The sequence below is a fragment of the Onychostruthus taczanowskii genome, unplaced genomic scaffold (genome assembly GCF_017590055.1).
Source record: "Onychostruthus taczanowskii isolate IOZ18803 unplaced genomic scaffold, ASM1759005v1 scaffold75, whole genome shotgun sequence".
Classification (NCBI taxonomy): domain Eukaryota; kingdom Metazoa; phylum Chordata; class Aves; order Passeriformes; family Passeridae; genus Onychostruthus; species Onychostruthus taczanowskii.
This window is the reverse complement of record NW_024505339.1, coordinates 593954-619350: the sequence shown is the minus strand read 5'-3', so window position 1 is coordinate 619350 and position 25397 is coordinate 593954. Positions and strand designations below refer to the sequence as shown.

General features: G+C 42.9%; 1 protein-coding gene across 1 annotated transcript in view; it reads left to right on the top strand.

The window, feature by feature from the left end:
- Nucleotides 1–25397, top strand: part of PIGL (phosphatidylinositol glycan anchor biosynthesis class L) — a gene marked incomplete at its 5' end in the record, with an annotated part of 52018 nt that overhangs the window by 2082 nt on the left and 24539 nt on the right. The window contains one exon of the mRNA XM_041422844.1: nucleotides 1250–1349. Coding sequence (XP_041278778.1) covers nucleotides 1250–1349 — 100 coding nt within the window. The remainder of the gene's footprint in view (nucleotides 1–1249; nucleotides 1350–25397) is intronic.

The following is a 25397-nucleotide window of genomic DNA, read 5'->3' as shown; positions in this document are numbered from 1 at the left end:
CTGCAAATTGTTAATACTGAGACAAAATCATTACTTAAAAACCATTGTACTTGCAGTTTTCAGTTATCAATCAATTTGACTTAGAAATGAGTTAGAATTACAGCACTGGGAAAAAGAAATCAGTCTTTGACATGCTGAATAATCTTAGATTGAATTAATAACTCAGTCTAAATGTGCTTTGCTCTCTGTAGTAGCTGGCTGTTGTGAGTGCTCCATGGATGAGGTCCAGCAGCAGCATCAGCTATTCAGCTGCTTTTGCTCTCAGCAGCTGCCCATTCTTTCTGGTGAGCACTGACATACTCCTGATGTCCTGACACATTTCTGCAGCTGTGGAGCTGTTTCTTTGAGTCCAGCAGAAGTCAGGTATTTTGAGAGCAGTGGGACTGTTTGGATAAAGCATCACCTGCAGTCTGCTGTGACACTGCACTGCAGCAAAAGCTGCCACATTCCAGCACTGTGTTGGTAAAAATCCCTCTGAAATGAGCCCTCTTGTACTCACTCAGTCATTCCAGACAAGCTGCACTCTTCAGTTCACTCTGCTGAGCTGGAGCTTGCAATCCAAGCTTCATCCCACAGTCAGTCACTGTCAGTCTCCCAAAGTCATTCAGTCACTTCAGGCTTTTTTTGGGAAGAGGCTTTTCCCCTTCTAGTTACTCTTTCCTTCTTTGAAAATTTTACAAAGCTCGCTGGTGATGGCTCAGATTGCAACGTTGCTCCAGAGGAATGCTACATTTAGATGACTCACATCCACAACAATAAAAAGTTCTAGTGTAATTCAAGACAGCTGACTGCAGGCTTGAATCACACATTAATACTCAACTGTATTTTTTTCATTTTATTACTTCAAAGTTAAAATTGAGTTGCAAGTATTGCCCTGCATAGAGCAGCGTTCTGGAAGGGGCATCACAGTGCTGGCAGGGACTTTGCATGGCTGATGCCAAGAAAAAATAAGGGAATGTCAGGGCAAGATGAGAAGAAAACAATTCAGTGAAGAAGGAGCCAATGTTTTAAGATGATGAATCCCATTTCCCTGTTAGTTGTTGATCTCTGTTACAACTTTTCCCAGCTGCCTTTATCTTGATTAGGTTTTCTCTCTTCTTTTGCCTCTCTAAATTTTTGCAGTCTTGCCATATCAGTTCTGCCTTAATTTCTCTGTGAACGGAACAAGGAAGAAGATGCTGAACTGTTTGGACCCCTTGATCTGAACCTAAACTGAGCTAGATGGTGTTGCTGTGTTTGCTTTTTTCAGGAAATTATTACAATCAAGGAGAAATTCGTAAGAAAGAGCTGGAACAGAGTTGTTGTGTCCTGGGGATTCCTGCTTCTGATGTCACAGTCATTGATCACAGGTAACTGCTTTTCCTTTCCAGTAGAATTCCAGTTTTAAAGGGGATTGAAGTTCACTTTAACATTCAGGAAAGCTGACTGTGTTGTTCTAAAAAGCCTTGAGGAATCTCAAGAAAGACAATATCAGATATTTTTGTTAGTTCTTCTCATAAATCTAATTAATGCAGAAGACAAGTCTTTTGCATTATGGGGATCACAATTCCTAGGTGAAGCTCTGTTCATACAGCATTTAGAATAATGGTAACCACACTTGCTGGGATCTGGCACCGTGTGTCTGGGCAGCATGATCACATTTTGTTGTATAGCAACTGTAGACAGACAGAAATTCTCTGGATTGCCTGGGGCAGGTTTGTCTGTAGGTGGTCTTTGCAGGGTTAGTGTGGAATTCTATTATATTTACACTCTGCTTTAGTCCTGGCTAAAGACAAAAGTGAACTGCACTACTAAAGACAGTCCACAATAACATCACAGTAAGATTCTTCAAAATTAAGCCGTGCAAGATCTGTTTTTCTAAGGTGTGGTGTTGTTTCAGCTGTGTGTAGCTGCAGAGGGTGGCAAAGCTGACACTTCTCTGTGCAGGAACTCTCCTCTGGGAGGGTGATTTAACACTTTGAATCAGTGAAACTTGGAACTAATGTTGTAAAAGCCTCTCAGATTGCCCAATCACTGTCTGTGTATAAGATCTGAATGAGACACTGATTGCTAGGAAACACAATACAAGTGGTTGTTTCACTTGTAAACAGCTATCACACAGCCCATAAAGAATATTCCTGTTTATGAAGAAAGAATAGCAACATATTGATTTAAAGCCATTCCAGCTAGAACAGTTAGAGCTGAAAAAAACTCTGGCTCCAGGCAGGCCCTTTTCCCATGACCATATTTTCCCTTGAGCTAAGACAGCAGAAACCACAGTCCAAAATATGAATCCTTTTGAGTTCTTTGCTTTTTTTAGCTCTAGGTTTCTCTCCAAGTTTTCAGCTTGCTGAGGAAAACAGCATAAAAGTTGTTTTTCCTTTGGAATGAAAAGAGATGTTTCCGTTCACTTCTCATGAACTGGCTTTGGGTAACTGCAACTTCTGTAGTACAAGCATATGACAATGCCCAAAACAGTCTGGGGAGGAATAAGGAAAAAGCTGCTCAGCTTTGCTAAGCATAAAGTCTGCTCAGTGAACCATCTTTGACATTAAAGGCCTGAAGCCACTTGGCCTTTTCTCCTCTAAAGCAATGTGAGGTTGCTGGTGAGTGATGCAAGCTCTGATGCTGCTCAGTCATCCCACGCACACAGCCCAAGGGGGCTGCTTGTTCTAAGTCAGTCTTTGGAAGGTGAGGGCCTTTTCAGAGAAATCTCTTGGCTGATGCCTCTTTCTTACTTTATTATTATTGCACACATTTCTGTCCTGTTCTGTGCTCCCCCTGAAATGACAGAGCCATCCCATTGCCCAGAGCTGGGCTGGAATGTCCATCGTTGCTCCAAGAAACAGGTTTAGATTTGGAGTCTTTATCTCTGCAGTTAGATTGCTGTGAGATAACCATCAAACCCTTCAACTTTGTTGTGCATTCAGGGAGTAAATGAAGTGAAGCTCTTGATGAATTTTGCTCCGAGCTTGTTTACACAGTGAAGTGTGTTTACAGTGCATTATTTACTGTGCCATAACTCACCATGTGGGTGCTCTTTATGAAACACATCTGTGGATCAGGTGTTAGCAAACTGGTAGAGGATCAGGATTAATTTCTAGACCACACTGAATTTCTAGATACTGTTTTCCAAAGATACTGTTTTCCAGTGGTTTAGACAAAATGCTAGGACTCATGGTTCTTGAAACTTGCTCCAAGCTGTTGGATTCACTAAGGTCAACAGTTTTCCTGTATCTCTTAAAACTTAGATAATTTACAGGACATACAAAAATATTTGCTGGTATGGCATTATGTGAAACTTGCTAAAGTAATTCATTATTTACCACTAGATTTCAATCTAAATTCATACCTACACAATACAGCTCAGGAGGCTGTTTCTCCTTAGCATTTTAAGATCAGAGCCCTTTGGCTCTTTTGTTCCTTGCTGAACTCTTCAGAAGACGATTTGCCATCATTGTAAAGAAGGAGCACATTGCTCTGGAGAGCTGCTGGCCTGCTGCCCATCTCCCATTGCTTACACAAACACTGCATGCTTTACATTAGCCAAGCTGCAGCTTTGTGTTTTGGTAAGGAAAGCCCAAAGGATTGCAAGGTCTGGATCTGCTCCAGCCATTGTAGTGTGGAGCTGAGTCATGCTGCTTCCTCTTTGTGTGATCTACAAGTGAGTGAGTAGAATTTGCAAGATGTAAAAGGGGAAATAGATTTTCAAAGCCAGGTGATTGACTTGCTCTGTCATCTCACTGGGCAGGCAGGTATAAAATCAACATGACATTTGGGACTGTGGGTGAACTTGTGAGGAGAAAGCTTCAGTCAGCCTACGATGAAATCTGTGCTAAAGACCAAATCCTTCTTAAGCAGTGCCTTGCCTTAAACAATGCCTTTCTCAAGGATACCCAGGATTCCCAGCAGGACCAGTTCAGTCTCTATCACACAACTGCTCTGCCTGGATCCTCCAGGAGCTGTGTTTGATGTTGCCATTGTGTTTGTTGTCTCACTTAAAGACAACTCAAATCTGCACAAATATGGCCCCAAACTGTACCCACATTTCAGCCCTAGAGATCTGAGATCACCAGACATTTCCTGCAGAGAAGTTCTCTGCTCTGTGGGACATGTCCAGGAGTGGGAAGGGCAGGAATGTCTGGGCATGCACACATGTTCCAGACTAATTCAGATTTGAGCTCTGGACCCTTCCAACTTGTGACTAGTACAGGTCAGGCACCAGATTTGCAGAGGTGTTCCCTGAGCTGCCATGTCATTATCAGCTCCCACACTACACCAACCAGCTGCATTTAGGGGACAAAAGTTTCACAATCCACTTTTGTTACCATTCCCACACAAGGCTTAACTTGGAGCAGCCCAGCTCAGAACTTGGGCTTGTGTTGTTCAAAGTTAATTTCTGGTATTCCTGCTGCTGGGTAAGGGAGAAGGAGCAAGAAAGTTAGTTCTGAAACTCATGTAAGATAAAAGTCACTTCATTAATTATGTAAATGTTAATGTAAATTCTGTGTTATGTTTTTATCATCTTATGTGCTTCAACAGCAGATTTTCCTGTGAGTTAAGCTCCCATTTACAGTGGGCACATCTGCCAGTGCTCTGGCTGTCTATTAGTCTGAAACATTGCACATAAAGGGGAGATGATTTCTGAGCTGCCTTCTCTTTCTGAAGAGGAGCAGATAAAAGGAAGCCCAAATTATTCTTTTTTCTGATGTGTGTTTTGGGTTCATGGAAAGATAAATATCAGATGTTTTACTATGGATGCTGAAGCTTTTGTGCACAGTTGTTCTGGACAGAAAGTAAAACTGACTATTAGCATCTTTAATATGACAGAAAATATTTGGCCCAAGTTTGCACGGCAAAGAAAATAATAACTGAGATCTGTGTAAACTGGAAAATTTTCCATTCACAGTCGGACGCTCACGGCAAACAATGTTACATCTCTTTCCAAGTTTCCATGGAAATTGCACTCCCTTTGCTTTTTTATTATTATTATTTCACTGAAGTCCAAAAGGGCTCTGATCAGACACTGCACAGCAGAGAGGACATCTGCCCTTGCACTATCACAGGCTATTTTTATGAGGCTGCAGAGAGGCTCAAAATCTTTTTTTTTTTTTTACATTTTTTATGTAATAATTCTGTGCTGTTGGACTCATTTTTTCCCTCTATAAGATAAATAGACTTTATTGCACTTCCTCATATTTAACTTCTAACAAACTTCCTTCCATGACCTCTCCACGACAGAGAAATGAGTCTGTAAGGTCATGGGAAAAATATATCCTTAAGTAAATAATGTGTGTGACTGGTTGTGGTGATCACAAAAAACACTCAGGCCCTTCAGAGAACAAAATATATCACTGGAAATCTGAGCCTTTTCATTAGAATTTAGAAGTACAGTGATTGAGTCCATCCCATTGATCCAGTCTGGATTTGCTGTCCTTAGGTTTATTGATGGGAATGTGGGTGCTGGGTGCACAGAGCTGTGGGATCCTAAAAAATGTGTTCATCTTGCTTATTATGTGTTTCTATCACAAAGGTGATATTATTCCCTAATATTTCTTCTTTCCTGTTCTGTTTTATATTTTGGGATGAGTAGTTAATAGTTTTAATTCTGCTGCAGTAATTGTGGTAATGAGTTATATTTTGTCTTCCTAAGTTCCCCATGGTGTCATAGTTTGACATTTTATTTTATTGCTAATTCTAAAAAGCTGATCTGTATGCTGATTAAAATGACTGCCATGCTTTATTCTGGAAGAGCTGCATATTTCAGGAGTGAGTGATGGGATTTTCTTAATCTTCCTTATCCCAGCAATGCTGTAAAGGCCTTTTTTTTTTTTTGTTCAGAATTTTCTGTAATTAAGAACGACATCTGTGGGACCAGAAATCTGACATGTAAATTGATCACATGCTCAGTGTGTATTGCAGGGAAATCAACCTACATCCCTTGAATCAGCCAAACAAACTCCAAATCATCCTGAACACTAACAAGCTTCATCATGACAAGAGGGCACTTTGTCAGTCAGGTGGGGATCTTGATATTTATCAACCTATAGCCAAATTTCATTTCTGTTTAGTGTAATTCTGGAAATGTAAATTGTTTTCTTTCTGAGAAGACAATAAAAGATTTGGCCACCTATTTTTATTTACATTTCTAAATAGATAATTTTTTCAAAGTGCTTTCCTACGTGGCAGTTCCTGCTGGCATTTTAGGACCTCAGAACACTTTATAAAAAGGATTATATCAAAGTCTGCCTTCAGGCATCTGCTTTTATAAGTGTTGCTCTATGCAATAATTTAAGAGGAAATTCTTCTGGGGGTTGAGCTGTCTCACAGCCCTCCAGGAAAGCTGCTTTCTGAAACAAAGCCTTGTATTGCACTAAGTTAGGCTTGGCTATTTTGTCCTGAGTTAGATATTTTTGTCAATAAGGAAATCTGCCCCTTTTTTCCCCCTGGGGCTGCCATGAACCAGGTCCTTCTTCAGCTTTCCAGCAAAAGGAACTTCCTTGCTGTCCACCAAGGGGGAAGGAGAGAAAGATCCTTCAGTGCCAGAGGGCCCTGGGTTGCCTCAGCAGGGCAGTGAGCAGTGGTACCTTTGGAAACACTCGAGGATTCTCCCTCAGATGTCAACAGGGACCTGTCCCAGCACATCAGTGAAGCCACAGCAGGGATTGATTGAGGGGAACAGCCTGGCCAGAGAAGCCAAGGGCTCAGAATAAATGCAGGGGGAAATGAAGCAGTACAGCTAGAGGACAAAATGGTTTATGGAAATCAAATCAAAATACTCTGCATTGAAATTTATACTTTTGATTCTCAAGATGATTTTAGCAGAATAAAAACTATGAAATACTGATCTCAAAACATGAAAGATGAGAAGAGGGATCCCAGCCATCCCCTGAAGCTGATGAAAGTTTGATTTGACTGAAAAACCATCAGCATTGCTGAGCTTATGGTAAGAAAAGAAATAAAGCTGTGCATAATGCTGCATTTCAGGAGTCTGGGGCTGAAGATAGGGACATGCAGGAGAACAGAAAAATCCATTACAAGGGTTTTTTTCTTTTGTTCATTCTTAGTTCATTCATTACTGCCTTTTGCTATTCTTTCATGAATGATTTTTGAAAGTCCTCCACATACATTAAAGACAGGCATCATCTTCAGAGCAAAGAAAGCTCCAAGGAGCCATCCTGGATTTGCAGATGGTTCTTGTCCCAGCTTTGCTGTCTCCTGGGAACACAGATTTCCTGGCTGGGAGCCATTCTGTCACTAGAACACTTGTGTCCAAGCAGAAGGAAGTGTCTTTGAGTTTGCTGATTTCCTGTTAAAACATTTTGAGTGGACTTTCTTCATGCTTCCAGGAAGCTATAGAAAGATACAGTCTTTAGATTAAAGCTATTTTCAACAGTTATACCCAGGAGTCCCCTTTTAAGCACAGCAAACTACAACAACCTCTTTATTTTGCTGGTTACACATGGAACAACTCAGTGTGTTTTGCCAACTGACCCTGAGGAACTAATGGAGAATGACAGGCACTTTCCTTTTGCTTCTGAAGGTTCCCTGCTTTGATAGCCCAGCAACATCTCTGTTAGTCCTTCCTTTGAACCTGCAGCTGTTAATTATAGGCAGACACAGGTCTTTTTTTCAGAGAAATGCTTAACTTTTACCCTTAAAGGGTAACAATTATATCAAATAATCACAGCAATTTAAAAATGAAGAACAGAAAAAATCTAGTATGGATTCTGCTTAAGCTTTTGAATCTCTGCATTCCTCCAAGCTTACTCAAGGAAAATATATTCCTATTTCTGCTGGGAATGCTCTAGAAAGCCTTCTCACAATAATGGATCAGGCACTAATGCCTTGATCACAAGAACTGTGTGGTTTCTTTGTGGATTCTCATAATCTTATTTTAATTGTAGCTACAGTAGAAAATGTAAGTACCTCAGTTAAAGTAAATCTGTGAGATCTGAGGCTGTGACATGCTTTGGAAACATCATCCTTTGCATCTGCAATGGAGTTGCATTTTCTGGAGGTAATTACTGTATTGGAAAGCACAGGAGGGGATTTGCAGTCTCTCTTGGGCAAGTTTCTCCTTGGGATCCAGTCTAAAGAATTTCACTTCCATCAATTCCAGTGGGGGCTGGCCATTGACTTCAGCATGCCCAGGAATTGTCACTGAAACAGTCAACAAGAGAAGACAAAGTCTTATTAAAAAAAAAAATAGTATGGGGAAAGTTGGAAAGGGAACTGCACAATGGGTGTTGTGTAAAATGTGTTTTCTCTTAATGACCTTCCAGTTCAGATTGGCTCTGTTTACATACAAATCACAAACTGCTTTGTCTCCCTGCCAGCACAGCAAAGCTCAGTCTGGGCTCTGAGTTTCCAGCTGTGTCTTTTGCCTCTGACATCCTCCCAGTAATAAAAGCTGTGTGGCTGGGATTTGGCTGGAACTGCAGATGATGTGTGAGCCAGAACTGAGTTCAGCCTTCTCTTCCTCTGCAAGACAATAGAAGTTAAAGCTTGTTTGTGTCAATAAAAAAAATCTTGTACAACTCCTAAGCCCTCAGGGAGCAGATATGATGAATAAGACACTCTTTTTCCATCATCATGTTTCTAACCCTGACCAATGTTAGTAATAAGTCTGTGGGAACTCGGACTTTTGTCTTCCTCAGTTCCAAGGTGGAGCAGAAGCTTTTGTGGAGTTCACCTGAGAAGATGCAGCATCCAGAGAACAGATATAGCTACAAGAACCTTTGCAGTGTTCCCTAATCCAGGTTTTTTGTTCTTCACTTCAAACTCCCTGGAGGGTACAGTGTATTAAGTGCTGTCTGTATTCTGTAAGCCTTAACAGCTTCCCTGCAGAGAGTGACAAAGTGGCAGAGACAGGAACCTCTTCTCAGGTGAAGTGGCATTGCTGACATGCCTTGTAGTTGTCACTTTCCTGTTTCCTTCTTTTTTCAAATGCTGTTGTAGGAAACTCTGGAGTCGTTCCAGGTCCTGGGTGCTGTCTGGATGTGGGCAAAGCTCTCTCAGTTCATACAGGAGCAATAATAAGTGATTAAATTTTTCAGTGCAGGGTCTTTCTTGCAGCAACTGAAAGGTCTGGCTGCAGTCAGCAATTGCATCTGCAGGTTGCACATTGGTCACCTCGTTGTAAAATACCCATTTGTAAAGCTCTATAGCAGTAGTTAATCTCCACTCTTGTGTTAATAAAACCCTCTTTGACACATGACTGAAAACTCCTCCAGTTGCCAGTGTCAGTGTGAGCCAGCAAAGGTGCTCTCAGCAGTCTGGAATCTGAGGCTCCCCAGCTGCTCCTACCTGACTGCAGTGGGTTCTGCTCTGCAGCAGCAGCAGGATCCAGAGCTGCCTTTGGAAGCATCCTACAGCCAAAGAATTCCCATTTGTATATTCTTGGCTGAGTTTGTTGTGACATGCCCTGTTATTTTGCATTCTGGGTGCATTCTGAAGCTCCCCCAGGCATCCCTTCAAATGAAACATTGCATCACTGAGGAAGTGAAGCCATTACAAGGGAGCACTTGGAGCAGCCACAATCAGCTCTCATCTTCCAGAAAAGGGCTTGCAAGTTGACATTGCAAAATTTAGGAAGAACAATGGTCCTTTCTTGAGTGGTTTGGTGCAGTTTTTAAAAAAGCTGAGCTGTGCTGTTGTTTTTTGGCCAAATCATGAACAAAGGTTTTATATCTGCGTAGAAGAAATGTTACAAAGAAAACTGTTGGGGCACAGAGCTTCAAAATCATTTGGAAGGAAGAGAGTAAGTTCTCTGCTGAAGTCTGCTAAGATCTCTGACCTTCTCTGGGTCTTTCATCCTGCAATAACCTCCCCTTTTTGGAGAGCTGTGGACATGGAGCAGTTGCTGTTTCCATGCTATTCTCTTGGTGTGAGATGCTGCACGAGTGTTGAGGATCATTATTAGAGTTTTCCTTGCTAGTCAAAGGGTTAATTTCGAGATCTGATTTAGGTTTGGCACAGGAGGAGGGGAGACAGAGGATTTTGTTCTGCAGGAAACTAGGTCAGCAGGTTTTTATTATCGTGCTCGACAGCCCAATGTGGTTTGCATTTAGGAACGAACTGGGCTGACGTTGTGGATGGTCGCTTTCCCCTTCCCAGGACTCAGCCTCAGCCACTGCTCCATGCATTACAGCTTTCCCTAATGGAGTGAAAGGGAATACTCAGCTGAGGAAGCTCAGGCCCTTGTCAGTCTCTCAGTTATCTTTTCAGATTTGTCTGTCAGGAGTGCTCAGGAACACAGGGTGAAGCCTCAGCCACTGCTCCATGCATTACAGCTTTCCCTAATGGAGTGAAAGGGAATACTCAGCTGAGGAAGCTCAGGCCCTTGTCAGTCTCTCAGTTATCTTTTCAGAGCTGTCTGAGTGCTCAGGAACACAGGGTGAGGTCCAAGATGTTTTGGAGAGGAAGAACAATAGCACTGGAATATTTTCAGCCACTGAAGTGCATCACAGAGGTTTCCATTGCTTTCACACCCCATGGACTGCTGATTGTTCTTACAGCCTGTGGCATTGTTTGGTCTTTGTTTGGATCTGGTCAGATTCTGATCTTGGTCCTGCCAGTGTAAATTTGGAGTAATTCCCTTGCTTTCTGTGAAGATCCTGCTGTGTGTGGCTGAGATCACTGTGTGGTCCTGCAGATAACCCTTAGGTGGGGAGTTTTCCATTGTAGCTTTTGGATCATCATGACTGATGAAAGATTTGCATAATCCAGAATCTTTGTCACATCTCCCAGCTTTCTTGGCTGTATCTCCTGTTGTGTATTCTCTTCCTAGGTAACTGAGAATACCTGTCTGTTCTTTACCTCTGCCTGTTGAAGACCAAATTCTGGCAGACATCACCTATATTGGACAATCCAGGCTGCCTTTCTTTACAGATTATTGTCACTTTACTGAATGATGAGAATCCAAGTAGTTATAACTTTAAAAAAATATTCCACATTGTTTTGATTGTAAGGATCAGATGAGGGTGGTGGAGCTTAAAAAGATTTAAGGTGGATCTTAAAAAGACATTACCAAAAAGATTGGTAATGCCTGGGAAAATTTTTGAGTGATAGAATTTAAGACTGAGCATCTATTTCCAGTTTTATGCTCTTGTTGTTTTACAGACTTTCATGTGAGTTAATGGCTTTTCAGCCTAATAAAACCATCTAATTCTGTCCTGTTCTACTCTTTATTCAGTTCTGGCATCTAGAAACCCAGACATTTTTGCAAACCGAGTTTGGCTTTTAAGGCTGAACAAGGAAAATACAGGCAATACTGAGAAGAGCAGACAGCAGTAGGTTTGCCAGCAGTTCCTGGAAATAATGGAGTTTCACAACCATTGCCTGCAGATTGGACATTTAAGGAGGAAAAAAATCCTTGTGGCTTGCATGGGTAGAATAATGAGAATGCAAAGTCTGTTGAGGAAGTTTATTATGGTAAAAATTCAGATGCCATTCTTGGGTTTAAACCAAAGAGCAGCATATCAAATGCCTCAGAATGATGACAGCATAGAAATAACACAGGTCAGAAAATTGCATATGGTCTCTCCTGGATTGCATTTCATGCTGTGGTGGGCTTTGCATTTTTATTGTCTGATTTTAAATCTCTGTGAAACAGTTTCAGCTGTAAGAAATGTGCTCACAGAATCATCTTTAAAATGTGAACATGCTAAAGAGGGATGAAGAAAGGGGTGTTCCTGCAATACCCTTGTGCTCTTCCCCTGCTGTGACTGAGAGCCAAGAAAACGCCAGCGTGTGTCAGAATGAGAGGCAGTGACAGGACTTATAGCAGTCAGACACATCCACACAATAAACAGCAGAACTGAGGCAGCATTCTCAAAATTGCCTCCTGCATAATGAAACAGAGGAGTTGTGGCAGAATCTCCACAGCTTCATTCAGAGTTGGCAAATTATTTCATTCAAATTTGCAGCAACTCGGGAAATGTCGTGCTGCTGGAAGACTTGGGCTGTATTTCCTATTCCTAAATTGAGCTAAGTTCAATTGAGCTCTCAGCTCAAGAAATGAGAGCTGAAAAGCCTCTCTCTCCCCTGCAGTGGCTCTCCAGAATGTATATTATATCTCTTGAAGCTGTCAGCCGTGTGAAGCCTTCAGGATGTGACTCACAGGATAAATAAGTTTGGTCATTCTTGTTGTGAATAGAAAAGGTAAAAAAAAAAGGTAAAAAAAAAAGGTAAAATCTTGTATAAATTTTTATACAAGCTTTTTCTTCCCTACATGAGAAAAACATCCCAAGTCGTTAACATGCTGGAGCTGTCACTGAAAATCCAGTAGCTTCAGGGTTGAACAGAACTGTTAATAGAGCTCAGTGATGCCATGTGTGTGAAACGTGTGCTGCTGAATATTTGTGCTCTTTCAAATGGATGAACTCGAGTTCCCAGCCTGCAAACGAGGGTGGTAATGCAGAGGAGCAGCTCATGTGTGTCAGCAAAGGAGCAGATGCTGCCAGGAGAGTGGGGGATAAACAGATGCCGAGTAATGCTGGTGGAGGGAACGAGCTGTTTGTGCCTGTTTGGGAGCCCTGCTGCAGAGAGGATGCAGCCTGCAGATTTAAGTAGGTTATGATGTTCTCCCCTATGGCTGGGGCTGGAGGCACAGCCAGTTAACTGCAGAGTGTCACTTTGTGGTACAAACATCAAAAAATCATCTTTCAGAGAGCAGTGGCTCCAAATGGGTACATTCCTTTTTTGTTTTTAAATGTAACCCTATCTTTACCAATTAAAGTAACTATTCAATGGTTAGAATATGATCTCTGGGCTATGAGCACAGATCTTGTTTATCCCTTTTGTGGGATAAAATATATTTAGCCTTGCTGGATTTGTAGTTACTATTCCTTCTCTGTGTTTTACATGGCAGTTAACCCTCTCCTCTGATAGCTGTTTACAGCTGGGAGCAGGGTGACAAGAATGGTGCTCTTTGTTCTGCAGAAAGCAGGGAGCTGTGCCAGGTATCCTGTATCTGTTTCCCAAACTCAGGTAGCCTTCTCCTGGGACAATCCCAGTACCAGGAGAGAGGGAACAGCAGTATTCTTTAATACGGCTGCTCACTGCCAACCTTTTCAGAGAATGGAATCAGCTGGTTAGTTTTATTGACAACCTTTTGCAAGCAAAAGGTGCCAGGCTGGATGCTGGTGACTGGCAAAGGCTCCTCACAGTAACTCTCACACCAGGATGTGTTTGTGCTCTTCACCATTCCTGCAAGTGGATTGCTTGTATCTGCAAGAAGATTACTGCCCTCTGTAATACAACTTCTAGCCTCTTTCCTTGGATGCCAACAAAAAGATTAATTAGAACTAAATTAGGGCTAAAAATGTAGTAGTATTTAAGGGAGATATATTTTTTCTGTGCTGCCTCATCTCTTATTCCATCCCAATCTATTACATGTTGTGCTCAGGGTCCTCATGCAGCTTCTGCTGCTTAGTGCCCTCTGTACCTACAGGGAGGTCAGGAGGGACTTTCTGTCTCCATGCTCATACTCCTGATTCCAGGAGAACGTGTGAGTTGTGGCAGGAGCAGTCAGGAGGCAGCACAGGGTGTTGGACACAGGGCACACTCAAACCCCTCCTGCAGTGGCTCACTGTGGGGCCACCACACAGCTCACAGGTGCTCTCTGCTTCCACAGCAGCTCTAAGACTGAAGTAATTTCCAGCCAGACTTGGCAGTTGGACTTTCCCAGTGATCTGTATAAACCAGAAGTGTCTTGGGAGGTTTCCCAGTTGCACCATCCTGCTTTTGGTGTTTACAGCTACAGTAACTAACTTCTGACATTTATCCCCAGCTGGTGCTCTGGTTGCTGAGCTCGGTGCCTGTTTGTACATGGGGCCTTCTGATAAGGCAGGCATTTGACCTTTCTATTCTTAACCCATTAACATTTAGAAGAGTTGCTCTCCTCACCTCTGGGGCTGTGTTCTTCCCCCAGCCCCCCTGTTCCTGCCAGATAAGATTACTCCTGGGTTATGTATTGATCTAAAAGCAGAGTGCCAAATGCAGCCCACACCAGTTCAAGGGCAAACACTGAACTCACCGAGTCCCCATGCTTAGCTCACTCGTGGGAAGGAGGTGACCAGAGGCTCTTTTTGCCCTCTCAGCAGGACCTGGGGACAAGCACAGGGCTCTCAGTTCTTTACCATTAAGCCAGCAGCAGCAGGACCAGCCCAGTTTGCTGAGGCTGCACCTTGGTGCTCTTTCCTCTTCTCCCTCTGCCTGTGAGCAGAGGAATGGGTTGCAGGGGTCCTGCCACAGGATGATCACACACTCATTGCTGGAGGCAGTGTATTCAGGAATCTGAGTGTGCAGATGAGAGCCAGGAGTCCCTTGTTTGAAGCCAAGGAATGCTGCACTGTCACCTCACCTGTGCATGTTTGTTTCCCAGTTTTTGAATATCAGACAGGAGTAAGGAGCTGTTATTGCTTCTTCAGGTGTTGTTTGAGATTCTCTTGTTCTAGTTCAATATCTTGGTGTAAAATACTTGGAAACTGCCATTGGAATGATGAAAGAAGTGGAAAACAGGCCTAATAATGGATGTTTAAAATGCTTGAGCTGTTGGCTTTATCCATGAGATGACTTGGTGGTCATGCAGGAGAACCAACACCAGGAAGAGATTTGGTGGATGGGGTCTGTTGAGCTGTTACACACATTTTGTATGAGAATAATGACCATAGTGGTCCTGCTGGCTTTAAAAGCCTGTGGCACTGATAATAACTACAGTCAGTCACAAGAATTAATTGGCTGACAAGCCTGATTTTGCCCTGTAAAACCAAAAGCCACTGGAGCAGCATGGATCAAAATTTATTGCAATTATTAATATTTTATTATGTTAAATTAAATGGTTTAAAATAAAACATTGTGGTTTAATGTGCATTTATGACCATCTGTACTAAGAACTAAGATTCGTATATTCTTAGCAGGATAACTGACATGAAATTTAAGAGGCAGGCACTGTGCTTTTTCCTGCCACTGTTTAAGAGAAAATAAAACCACAGAATGCATGGAGTCCTCTCTCTTAGCACAAGACTATTTTAGAGTGAGAGACTCCTTTTGAGTTGTCTTATCAGACACTCAGTAATTCAGAGTTGAGAAGCTCATTCAAAACTGAAGGAGGAAATCCTTTTTCGTCTTGTGGTCTGTGAATAAAAATAGATGTGAAAGTCTGTTCTACTAATTTTTTAGATGCCTCAACAGCATGTGTGATCCAAAACCAACTGCTTTATCTCCTTAACTACAGTTAATATTATCTTTGTTTACTGCATGTGTTAGTTTTTAATACTGTGTTTTGATAAGCTTTTCCATTATTTCTAGAAATTGTGATATAATTTACCCAGTTGTTTGGAAACAATTATAAAATACTGTTATGATTTGGAGCTCCAGCTTCCATCTCAACTCAAAATTGCACAAACCATGACTAAAAGTTAATTTAGTGAGGAGAAATGCATCACTCTATCCCTATTAATACAACAAACTGGAGAAATTAAATTTTATCCTTAGAGAGAGAGTTGTTTTAGAAATAACTAAATCACTTATTTAGTGAGTGGGTTGACACCCACCTGTCCTGGTGGGCAGGAATTTTGCTGGCTTGGCCCTCACCACAGCCTGGTTTGAATTTTCTGTGTGGCACTGTCACTGTTGTGGTGTCACCAACACTCCCTGGCCCTTGGAGCAGCTGAACTGGCAGGGACGGGGCCAAGGCTGGGAGTGCTCCTGCCAATTCTTTGAGTCCTGTTTTCCTTTTTTTTTTTTTTCCCATTTCAAATGTTCCATGAAGTAAATTTTTTATTAGTAGCTCAGAGCAAAAGAAAATTTCAGACTTTTAGGATTAAATATTAGCTGTCTGGGGCAAGCCTTCAAATGAAAATGGCTTTTTGGCTTATCCAGCATACTGTACTTGCTGAGATGGGAGTGTGTGAGCCTCTAGTTGTGATTAAAACACCAAAAGCATGAACATAGGAAGCAGTAAAGTGTTATGTATGAGAAGATTCATAGTTTTTGTGACTTTGTTTAAAGAAAGCCCAGATGTGGGAGCAGATACCTAATGGATCAATCATTTTCTAAGCCACAGATGACCAGAAAATTAATTAAAAAGAAAGAATATGAAGAGGTATTAGAAAAATAAACCTGCAGAATTTAATGTTTAAACACTGTTGCCCAGACTCATTTGGTCTTAAGGTGATCTGCATGAACAGTAATTGTAATTTATTTGGGGATGTTTGACCCTCAGGATGTACATTCAGGAGATTGTTCTGTGGTTTCAGGGACTGGATTGCTTCACTTTGCTTCTGCTGCAGAGTTTGTGTCAGGAAACAGAATTTCTGCCTTTGACTGCAGCTCTGCCAGGATTTTCCTGAGGGTATGGGATGGGTGATGGTGGATGGGTAAAGGTGTGAGGAGGATGAAGATGTGGGATGGATGAAGGGGTGGGATGGGTGAAGGTGTGGGATGGACAAAGATGTGGGATGGATGAAGATGTGGGATGAGTGAAGGTGTAGAGAGGATGAAGATTGTGGGATGGGTGAAGGTGTGGGATGCGTGAAGGTGTGGGATGGATGAGGGTGTGGGATGGGTGAAGGTGTGGGATGGATGATGAAGTGGGATGAGTGAAGGTGTGGGATGGATGAAGGTGTGGGGTGGGTGAAGGTGTGGGATGGATGAGGGTGTGGGATGGGTGAGGGAGTAGGATGGATGAGGGTGTGGGATGGGTGAGGGGGTAGGATGGATGAGGGTAGGAGCTGCTCACTGCTAATGCAGCAAGACTGCTTTTCTCACAAGAGCTAATGATGCCATTAGAGTACAGATCTCTGCACCTCCATTCTTTGTGAGCTTTATACACATTCTGCGTGGTCTTGTGTGTCTGAGACACGCTCAGAAAATGTTCATTTTTATGTTATGTTAGCAACAGGTGGCCAGAGAAGTAAAATACCTCAGAATAGTCGGACTTGCAGAACAGCACCAGGGTCAAGGTACTTCCTAACAGCTCAATAGAATCTCCTTTAGTAATACCTAATAAACTTCCCTGCCTTCCTGGCCCATTTCCAGTCCTTGTCCTTACCCCTAATCCGTGTCAGAAGTTGTGTTTCCATTTTGACTCAGGGATTGCCCAGCAGGACATTTGTCTCAGCACGCAGGGACAGCTGTGTTGACAGTCTCAGTGGCCTCGGGGCATTGCAGGCTCTCTGTAATCAGATGAGACCTGTACATGCTTCAGTGCCTTCCAGTGAACTGAAACAACCTTGGTCTGCTTGGATGATGAAGGAGTTTGGCTGCTGTTTTGTGAGACCTTCTAAAGGATACATAACTGCAAAACCAGGTGAAGGTCCAGGAGTCAGTGAACTGCAGCAGTTCATCAGGCAGCATGAGAAAAGGATGGTTTGATGCTGGAGAAATACATACAAGAAATGCAGAGGATTCAAAGTTAACTTGTAAAATTATATTGAGTAATTTTTTATGTAATATATGTCCCCTAGATCCCTATCCAGTGTTAACCATTGTACATAGCTATTTTTCAAAATGTTTCTTTTTCTTCCCTTGTACTGTGTGGCAGAGATAAATATGCAACTCCTATTTGAGAAATCCTAGGAGTTACTGGTAACAACAGTAGGTAAAAGTTAGACAGAAATGGCATTTTTCAATTGCTGGCACACCATTTAACATGCACTTTGCATAGCAATAACAATGACCAAATAAATCCCTGTTGAACACTGGCCAAGGAAATCCATCAGCATGTTTTATTCATGTGGTGTGACAGTGCAGTTAAGTCTGCATTGATTCTGTTGATTTCAATTTGGAGAACATCTCCACTGAGCATTCCATGTAATTATTATACAGACAAGGAGCAACATCTAGAGCTGATAGCCAAGCATATAAATACAAATCTTTTGCAAAACACTCTGTCATGCTGCTTCTGCAAGGACAGCAGGTCAGACTTAAACAGAAGCACGTTCTGCTGTCGAGATTTTTGCTGAAATTGCCTTTCCTCCAGCTCTGTTATGATTCTATCAGGGTACCATTTGTTTTAGTCTCCCAGATGATCTCCACAGCTGCATTACTGTACAGAGAGAGAGAAAAACAGGGCTTAAACACACTGAGTAGCTAAAACATGCACTTTACATTGTAACTAATAGCAAAATCCTCTACATTGACACAGTGTAAATAGGAGTTTCTAACTTGCTGATCCCTGAGACTCCAGTGTGGCTGTGAATTGATACAGATCCATGGTCTAGAGCAGGTGACTTGGTTGTCCCAGGGAGGTGCTCAATCAGAGTTGTTTGAATGCTAAGGCAGGCCAAAGGTTGTGAACGTGAGGCACGAGCTTGAGGAAGAGGAAGTCCATTCAAGGAGGGAACCTACAGTAATTAGCTCTCCACTTGTTGCAGTTGTTTCCTTCTTAAGATGATTAAGTCACACTGATCTGGTCAACCCAGGTCAACCACGATGTTACCAAGACAACAAAGTAAACTGGTCACTGCCCTTGAGGCTTGCACAGCCCTGAAGGGGCTCACAGATCCCTGCTCCAGCTTTGCCCTGATGCTGGAAAGGTGATGTGGTAGGACACAACCTCAGCTCCTTGAACAAACAAACTCTTCATACAGCTGGAGTGTTGTTCAGGCTCCTCAGCAATGGGTGAGCTACTCAAAACTCCGTCCACAACAGTGTCCCATTGAAACATCCCTCTGTAACAGTCCCAGTTCCTGCCTGCCAAGAATTTGCTTAACATCTACTGTTAGACTGGAAGGTGTGGGGGAAGGAGAGCCCTTGCTATCATTAAAAAGGAAAAAGAAAAAAAAGTCTAATCAAATAAATCCCTGTAGTTCATTTCCTCTTACAAGCTCTGTGCTCTGTAATTATATTACCAAAGAAGTCTTTCTTCTCTGAGTTCACGTGAAGCCTTAATGGTTTTATTCCCCTTGGCCCTAGTTCAATCAGTATACATAAAATGACAAAGTTTTTTCAGTTCCAGTATAAAATTGAATTAGAAGGTGGTGGGTGTGGTACTTCAGATTAGAGCACACTATTAGAAGAATCAATTCCTTAAAGGATACTTGCTAGGTTGGGAGTACATTTAACATAACCCAACTACTAAATAGGAATTTGTTTAAGAGAACCCAGCCCCACCAACAAAGAGTGCCAGCAATGCAGAATGCCCAACACCCACCAGCTGTGAATAGAATAAGATGTTCTGTTACAGGTAAGTGATGCTGGAAGATGGTTAAACACTTTGAGGTATTTTCATGCAATGAATAAAAGAGTTTAAAAGATATTCAGTATCTCAAAGAATTCAGTGAATTTCACGTGTTTGCTCAAGGAGTTTTACTGTTGCTCTTGGTGGAGATACTGAAGCCAATTTTGAAGACTTTAGATAATTTGCTCTGAAGGAAATGCTGTTCAGGTGATGCAACACCAGCTTTATAAAAAGGAGAAAACAGAACTTGATGAAGCAAATAGGAAGTGAATGTTTTCATTTGTTGCACATCCACCTTTTTCCTAATGTGTACTAGATTAGCAAATGTGGGTGGTGTTTTATAATTTCAGTTTTATTGCATCAGGAGAAGGAAAATGAACTCTTTGCTGGACATCACTGAGCATCTTTTGTAGCTTCTTAAATCCATTTTACTTAAAATGAAAAAAGTATTTTTACTGCCACACAGAGAACTGAAATACCTTTTTAGCAACAGAAATGGGATTTGGGATGAATATTTTGTTACCTGATCCTTCTGTGCCAAGTGAAGTGTTAAGTGAAAACATTTTGATTACAGTTCCATGCCAAGTCATGCCCCCTCTTCTCACCAGTCACATATTAACTCAATCTCATTGTATCTGCAGACTCCTTGTACAGTAATTTCAGGGTTTCTCATTTCAGTGTTGCAGTCTGTTTCTCTGCAATTGCCATTTGCACTGAAATAATTAATTACACATCCCTCCCTCCATGCACATACATTCTGCTTTCTTTATATGTGACTGTAAGCATAACAAATCTTGTCTGAGTTCCATGCCATTTTCTCATCTTTAATTGTTAATAATTAACCGAATTTTATTAAATGTAGAAGTGCTCAATCTCTTTTAGGATGAAGGATGGATGTTTTCCTACCAATCAGTTTTTAAATCTGAGCACTGAAAAGTCTGACAAACAATGCTTGACAGAAGCAAATTTTGTTCCTATTTTGGGGTAAAAAATGGCAGGTGATAAAAGGGGGCAATTCAGAATTGAAGTTGGCTGAATTCTTCATTAAGTCCATTCTACTTCTTGTCATTACATTGCATCAGCAAGATTTAAACCCTTCATTTTGGACAAGGGTCACATCTGTAATAAATTATGGTCTCCATTATTTAAACAGTAGCATTGTTATAAATATTTTCTTCCTGTATTTCTGTCTCATAAGCCAAATACTCAGCCTTTCTTTTCTTCTTGTAAGTAGCCACACGATGGGCTGCCAAGGCTGGTTTATCATTTGCCTTGGGAAAGGCACTGTATAATATTGCAGGATAAAAACATTTGCAGGCAGAGGTTTGACCCGTGGGGGAGAGAGGTGAGGGCTTTGCAGGATTGGTGCCAAGAGACTGAGGCTTGGAGGAGAACTCCCACAGCTGCTGTCACCAGTGGGGGTCAGAGAACTGCAACAGCCTGTTCCTGCAGAAATGGGACTGAGGCACTGGTTTAAACTGAAATTTGGGAGTGTTGAGATTTTTAGCCAGTCCTAAATTTTCTTTCTATTTTTTCTAATGCAACTTTTATGTTTTGATGTGGGGATAACTGGATGAACATGTGAAAGGCAGTTTTGGTGTCAAGGCACTGCTTTTCAGAGCTATATCTGCAGGGTCCATTCTTGTGACAAGGAACTTGTCATCATAGCAAAGAGGAGAAATCCACACCATGTCTTATAGAGTGTAGCAAGGTTTTACTGGAGAATACAATATTTTAGAACAAGACATGAGTTTTTTCCTAAGAACAGCCAAGAGTATTGGCACAAGGAGTCATCCAGGGCTGTGTCATACAGAGCACAATTAGGTGATGCAGAGGTCACACTTTGGCCCCTGGTGAGTTTTGGGGGTACCTTTAAGCAGCTCCTTTGATGTTGGTGGTAGTGGTGGATCATTTGCAACCATAAATTTGTTTTCTGCTCAGTCCAAGTGCCCAGGAATACAGGAGGCTCTGCAGAGCACCACCTAAGAGGCCTGTTGAAGGCTGGGTTGTTGTTTGCCCCGGGCAGTGAAACATATTCCTGGAGTGTGCGTGGGTGCTCAGGGCTCAGGGCTCCCTTCCAGGCTCTGCCCCTGACTCAGCTCTGCTGCCTCGGGCTCTCCAGGGAGAGTTACCTGAGCTCTTAATTCTCTCATTAGAAAATGTGGAGGTTATTATCCACTCACTTCCCCATACCAGCCTCACAGGGGTGTGAGTTAATGAACATCTGTTACCGTGTGGAAATAAACGCTGTGGAAGTGCCGGAGCAGTAGCAGGGCTCACACAGCGGGTTGGGAATCTGCAGCTTTTTCCTTCGGGATTGTGCTGTAAGACTAAATCACCATTTTAGCAAGGCACCTGTGGAGCACAGCATCCCTATCTCCAAATCTGCCTCTGTGCCCTGGTGAATGCTCCTGAGCCCAGGGCTGGGACAGTTCTGTGCCACTCTGGCAGCTCTGTGCAACCTCGTGTAACCCAGGTACGTGCAGCTCTTGACGAGTGTTATGTGCCCAGCTCCAGTTCATTATCCTCACTCATCTGCCACTCATTAAGGAAAGAAAAAAGATACTGTTGTCTGCAAAAATCGGATTTGTTACCCGGTGTGCAGCAAGCCAATAACGGCACACTCGAGACAGACATTGATTATTTATTTCAGAGCTGCCAAGCCTGGGTGTGCCAGGTGGAACTCCACAAATCATCCATCAGAACTTTTTACTATTTATACATTTTAGCAAGCAAAGGGATTTTTACATATTCCACACTTTGCAACAATGCAGTTCCCTTCTTTAAAGCTTCCTGATTTCTCTGTCCCCTCGCTGGATGCTCAGTGGGTGGATTTCGGGAGGACCAAGCCCCGTTCGCCTCCCCGTGCCCTTCCCTTCTGCGGGGCGCTGCGGGCACTCTCGGGAGTGAATGACTGCCAGCCTTTGGCAGTGCTGGCCGGTCCTAGAAATCCGGCTGGCTGCTGCAGCGGCTGCCAGGAGCGTCCCTCCCTCGGGCCGTCGTGTGAGCAGTGTAAACAGCCCGGCCGGGCGAGTGGGCGGCTCGGCCTCGCCAGTGGGGCAGAGTTCAGTGGCTGCGGCGGGGTTACTGCCGAGCGCCCGCCGTTGCCATAGCGAGCATTGCATAACGCTGGCAGCGGCCCCGGCCACAAAGGGCCCCGCGTTCCTTCTGCTCGGTTTGTTCATTGTTGCCGAGGCCCGCTTTGCTGTCGCAAATGGAGTTCCAGGCATAGCTGCTGGCCGGGCTGCTGTGGGAGTGTAGCGGGAGCAGGGAGGGAGAGGAGCTTGCTGATGGAGCTCCTTTGCTGGGGCTCTCGCAGTGCCTGCTTGCATGAGCAGAAACTTTGCGTGCCGGTAAAGGTTGTGGGAGTAAGAGAGGTGTTTAACTTCCTGATACATTGTCTTCTAAAAGGAAGCGATTTGGTGTAGGACTGAAATTTGCACCCAGCTAGAGAGCCCGGGGCATCAGAACATCAGCATTATGTGGGTACAGCGTGACTGCAAGGATTAATGCTCCCATATCATTGCATAGATCGAATGGATTGCAGGAGATGGGAGTTTGTGGGAGGCTGAGAAGTCAGGAAACTTTTTGGGATAGAATTGGTAGAGGGAAGTTGGAACATTGCAACATGGGGAGCTGCATTTGGAATCAGGCCATCATCCTCTGGAGAGCTCTGCTGAAGTTGCATCTGCATTTACATAAGTTTTGGCATGAGAAATCAATGTCCATGAAGCGACTATTCTGTGCTTTCCCTTTCTAGATGATTAATTAAAGTGGCTGAAGGATTGATTTGACTACGAGCTGTCTCCTGAGGTTTCTGACTGTAGTATTTTTGTTATGTGGGATAGACCAAGGTCTATCTCTTTGGCTGGAGCGATTATGTTTTTGGCTCTCCTGCTTTTTGAGGGTCTGGCCATTGAGTCAGTGGCAAAGTCCTGTTTGACTTCCATGGGCCAGAATCAGAACTGCAGTTTTGCCTACACAGTGTGGTGTATTTATCGTTCCAAGAGCAAACAGATTTAATATTAAGGTTGTGCTGAAGGGTCACCAGGTTTATTTGGCATATGAAGGTTGTGGTATTTCAGTCATTTGCCTCTGAAAGATTTTGCTGGCTGCTGTGAGAGACTTTTTGTTCCTTCCCCTTGGGTTTGTACCTTTTCCACTGTGAGGTCCTGGGCATTTAGGATGCCTGTGTGACCTTTTGTGTGGCAGAACTGCAGAGCAAACCTAGCTAAGAACAACAGGGTGTTGCCTTCTACCTGTGCTCTTACAGCTCTTCTGCTGGGACAGTGAGACCTCGTGCCCCAGTTTGGAACTGGAGTCTGTCCTTGAGCCAGTGGTGCAGCACTCGTGTGAGCTGGACTTGGCTTTTTGGTGAATGGCTTAACATACCCTGTTGCAAGCTCTGCCCCACTGAGCTGTTCCTTTCTTCAAGCATTTTACAAAACAAAATAAACTAAAGGAAGAGTGAAGTCCTGTGGTCTGCTCCTCAGAGACTCCTGGTTTTGCTGGTGATTTGTATTTCAGTTTAAAAACATCAGTGGTGATTGTGGGATTGCTGGGCTTTTTGTTCTCAGTCAGGGCAACTTAGACTGTCAGGGCCCAGATGAATTCCGAGGCACTGTGGCAAAGCCAACAATAATAATGAGAAATGATCTGGGAGCTATTCTGGACCTGCCTGATCACTTCATCTGGGCCTGGTGATGCTCATTCCTCACAGTGCTGATGGTGCTTTGGGCTGTGTCCTCCCCCTGCTACTGTCCGAAATACCAGAGTGACCAGAGGCATCCCAAAGGGATACATAATGGAGCCCAGGGAGTTAGTAGAGACCAGTCCATCTTTTTTGGGATCAGGTCAGTCTATCCCTCCCTGAGAGCTGACACAGGCAAGAGCAGATGGTTCTGAGAGTGTGGTGTGAAATTCCCAAAGGCTGCTGTAGTCCTTGTCTGCTGTTCAGGCTTTCCACTGAGCATTTCCATCCACCTTGCTGGCCTTAGGGAGGAGCTGAACTGAAATGCTGCTGCTTTGTCCAGGAACTATCCCTCCTGGAAATGGTGTCCCTCAGCTGCAGCACCGTGAGGTGACACCTACGTGACAAAGCAAGGTGCCCAGTAGGTGACACACCCAGCCCCTGTCACGTGCTTTGGCAAACGGGGTCTCCATTGTTGGGGTGACATTTGGCCCAGCTTTCTTATCTACTCTGGACAGCCTGGGGAATTTTGAACTTTAAATATGACTGTGTTTTCTGCTAAAAAGGACAGGTTCCCAGGAGCATTCCTGGTATTTGCAGAAACCAAAGCAGTTTGTGATGACTTGATTTGAGAGCCCTTTCACTGTTTGGCACCAGCCTCTAAGGAAGTCCTGACTGCTTGAAATGTTGTCCTTGTTGCAGAGCTCCTCAGCTCCAAATGGACAGAACTGTTCACCATACTCTCAGTTTTGGAGTTTTATGCAGTATTTTGTATATTTTGGGCTAGATCTTCAAGCCAAGACTAAGAACTTGATTCAATACCCCATGGGAAGACAGTACAAGGAGTAAAAGGTTCCCAGTACCCAGGATTGCTGAGACACGTCTTAGATTTCCATCTAGAAATCAGAGAACAGACAGAACACTTTCTTTAGAAGGATCCCAAACTTCTTTACGTGGGGGTAAACATATAATTATTTCCATTTCACTGGTGTGAAGAGCAGAAGATAAAAATAAGCAGAAGATAAAAATGCTGTGACTAAATATCAATTCAGAAATAATTAAGTTGAATGAATTTTGTTTCCTGTCTTACACAGAGGGCCTGATGCCCTCTCCAAACTATTTTTTAAAGTTACTTTTTAAAATTAGCTTTAGCCATCACAGCTTCTGTGTATTTCTGGTCTTGAAAGGAACCATCAATTGTTTTTGTTTGAAGACATTGAATATGAACTTGTTCCTACAGAGCTTTGTGCTGTAATTTATCAACAAGGCGCTGAGGCACAGACGTCAAATGAATACCAGATTTCAAATTATGATAAGCAATTGTGTCATCCCTGTGAATAGACATCAGTCTCTGCTGAGAAATCATCAATAATTCATTAAAAAAATAAATTAGTACAGGGCCATTTGGATAGGTCTTTGCAAACAACCAGTCCTGTGTTCTGTCATAATTCCTGTGAATTTAAACCCAAAGGATGCTTATTTTTTAAAGAGAAACACATGATCATGCCCAGCTCAAAAAAATGTGTTCCCTCAGGACCT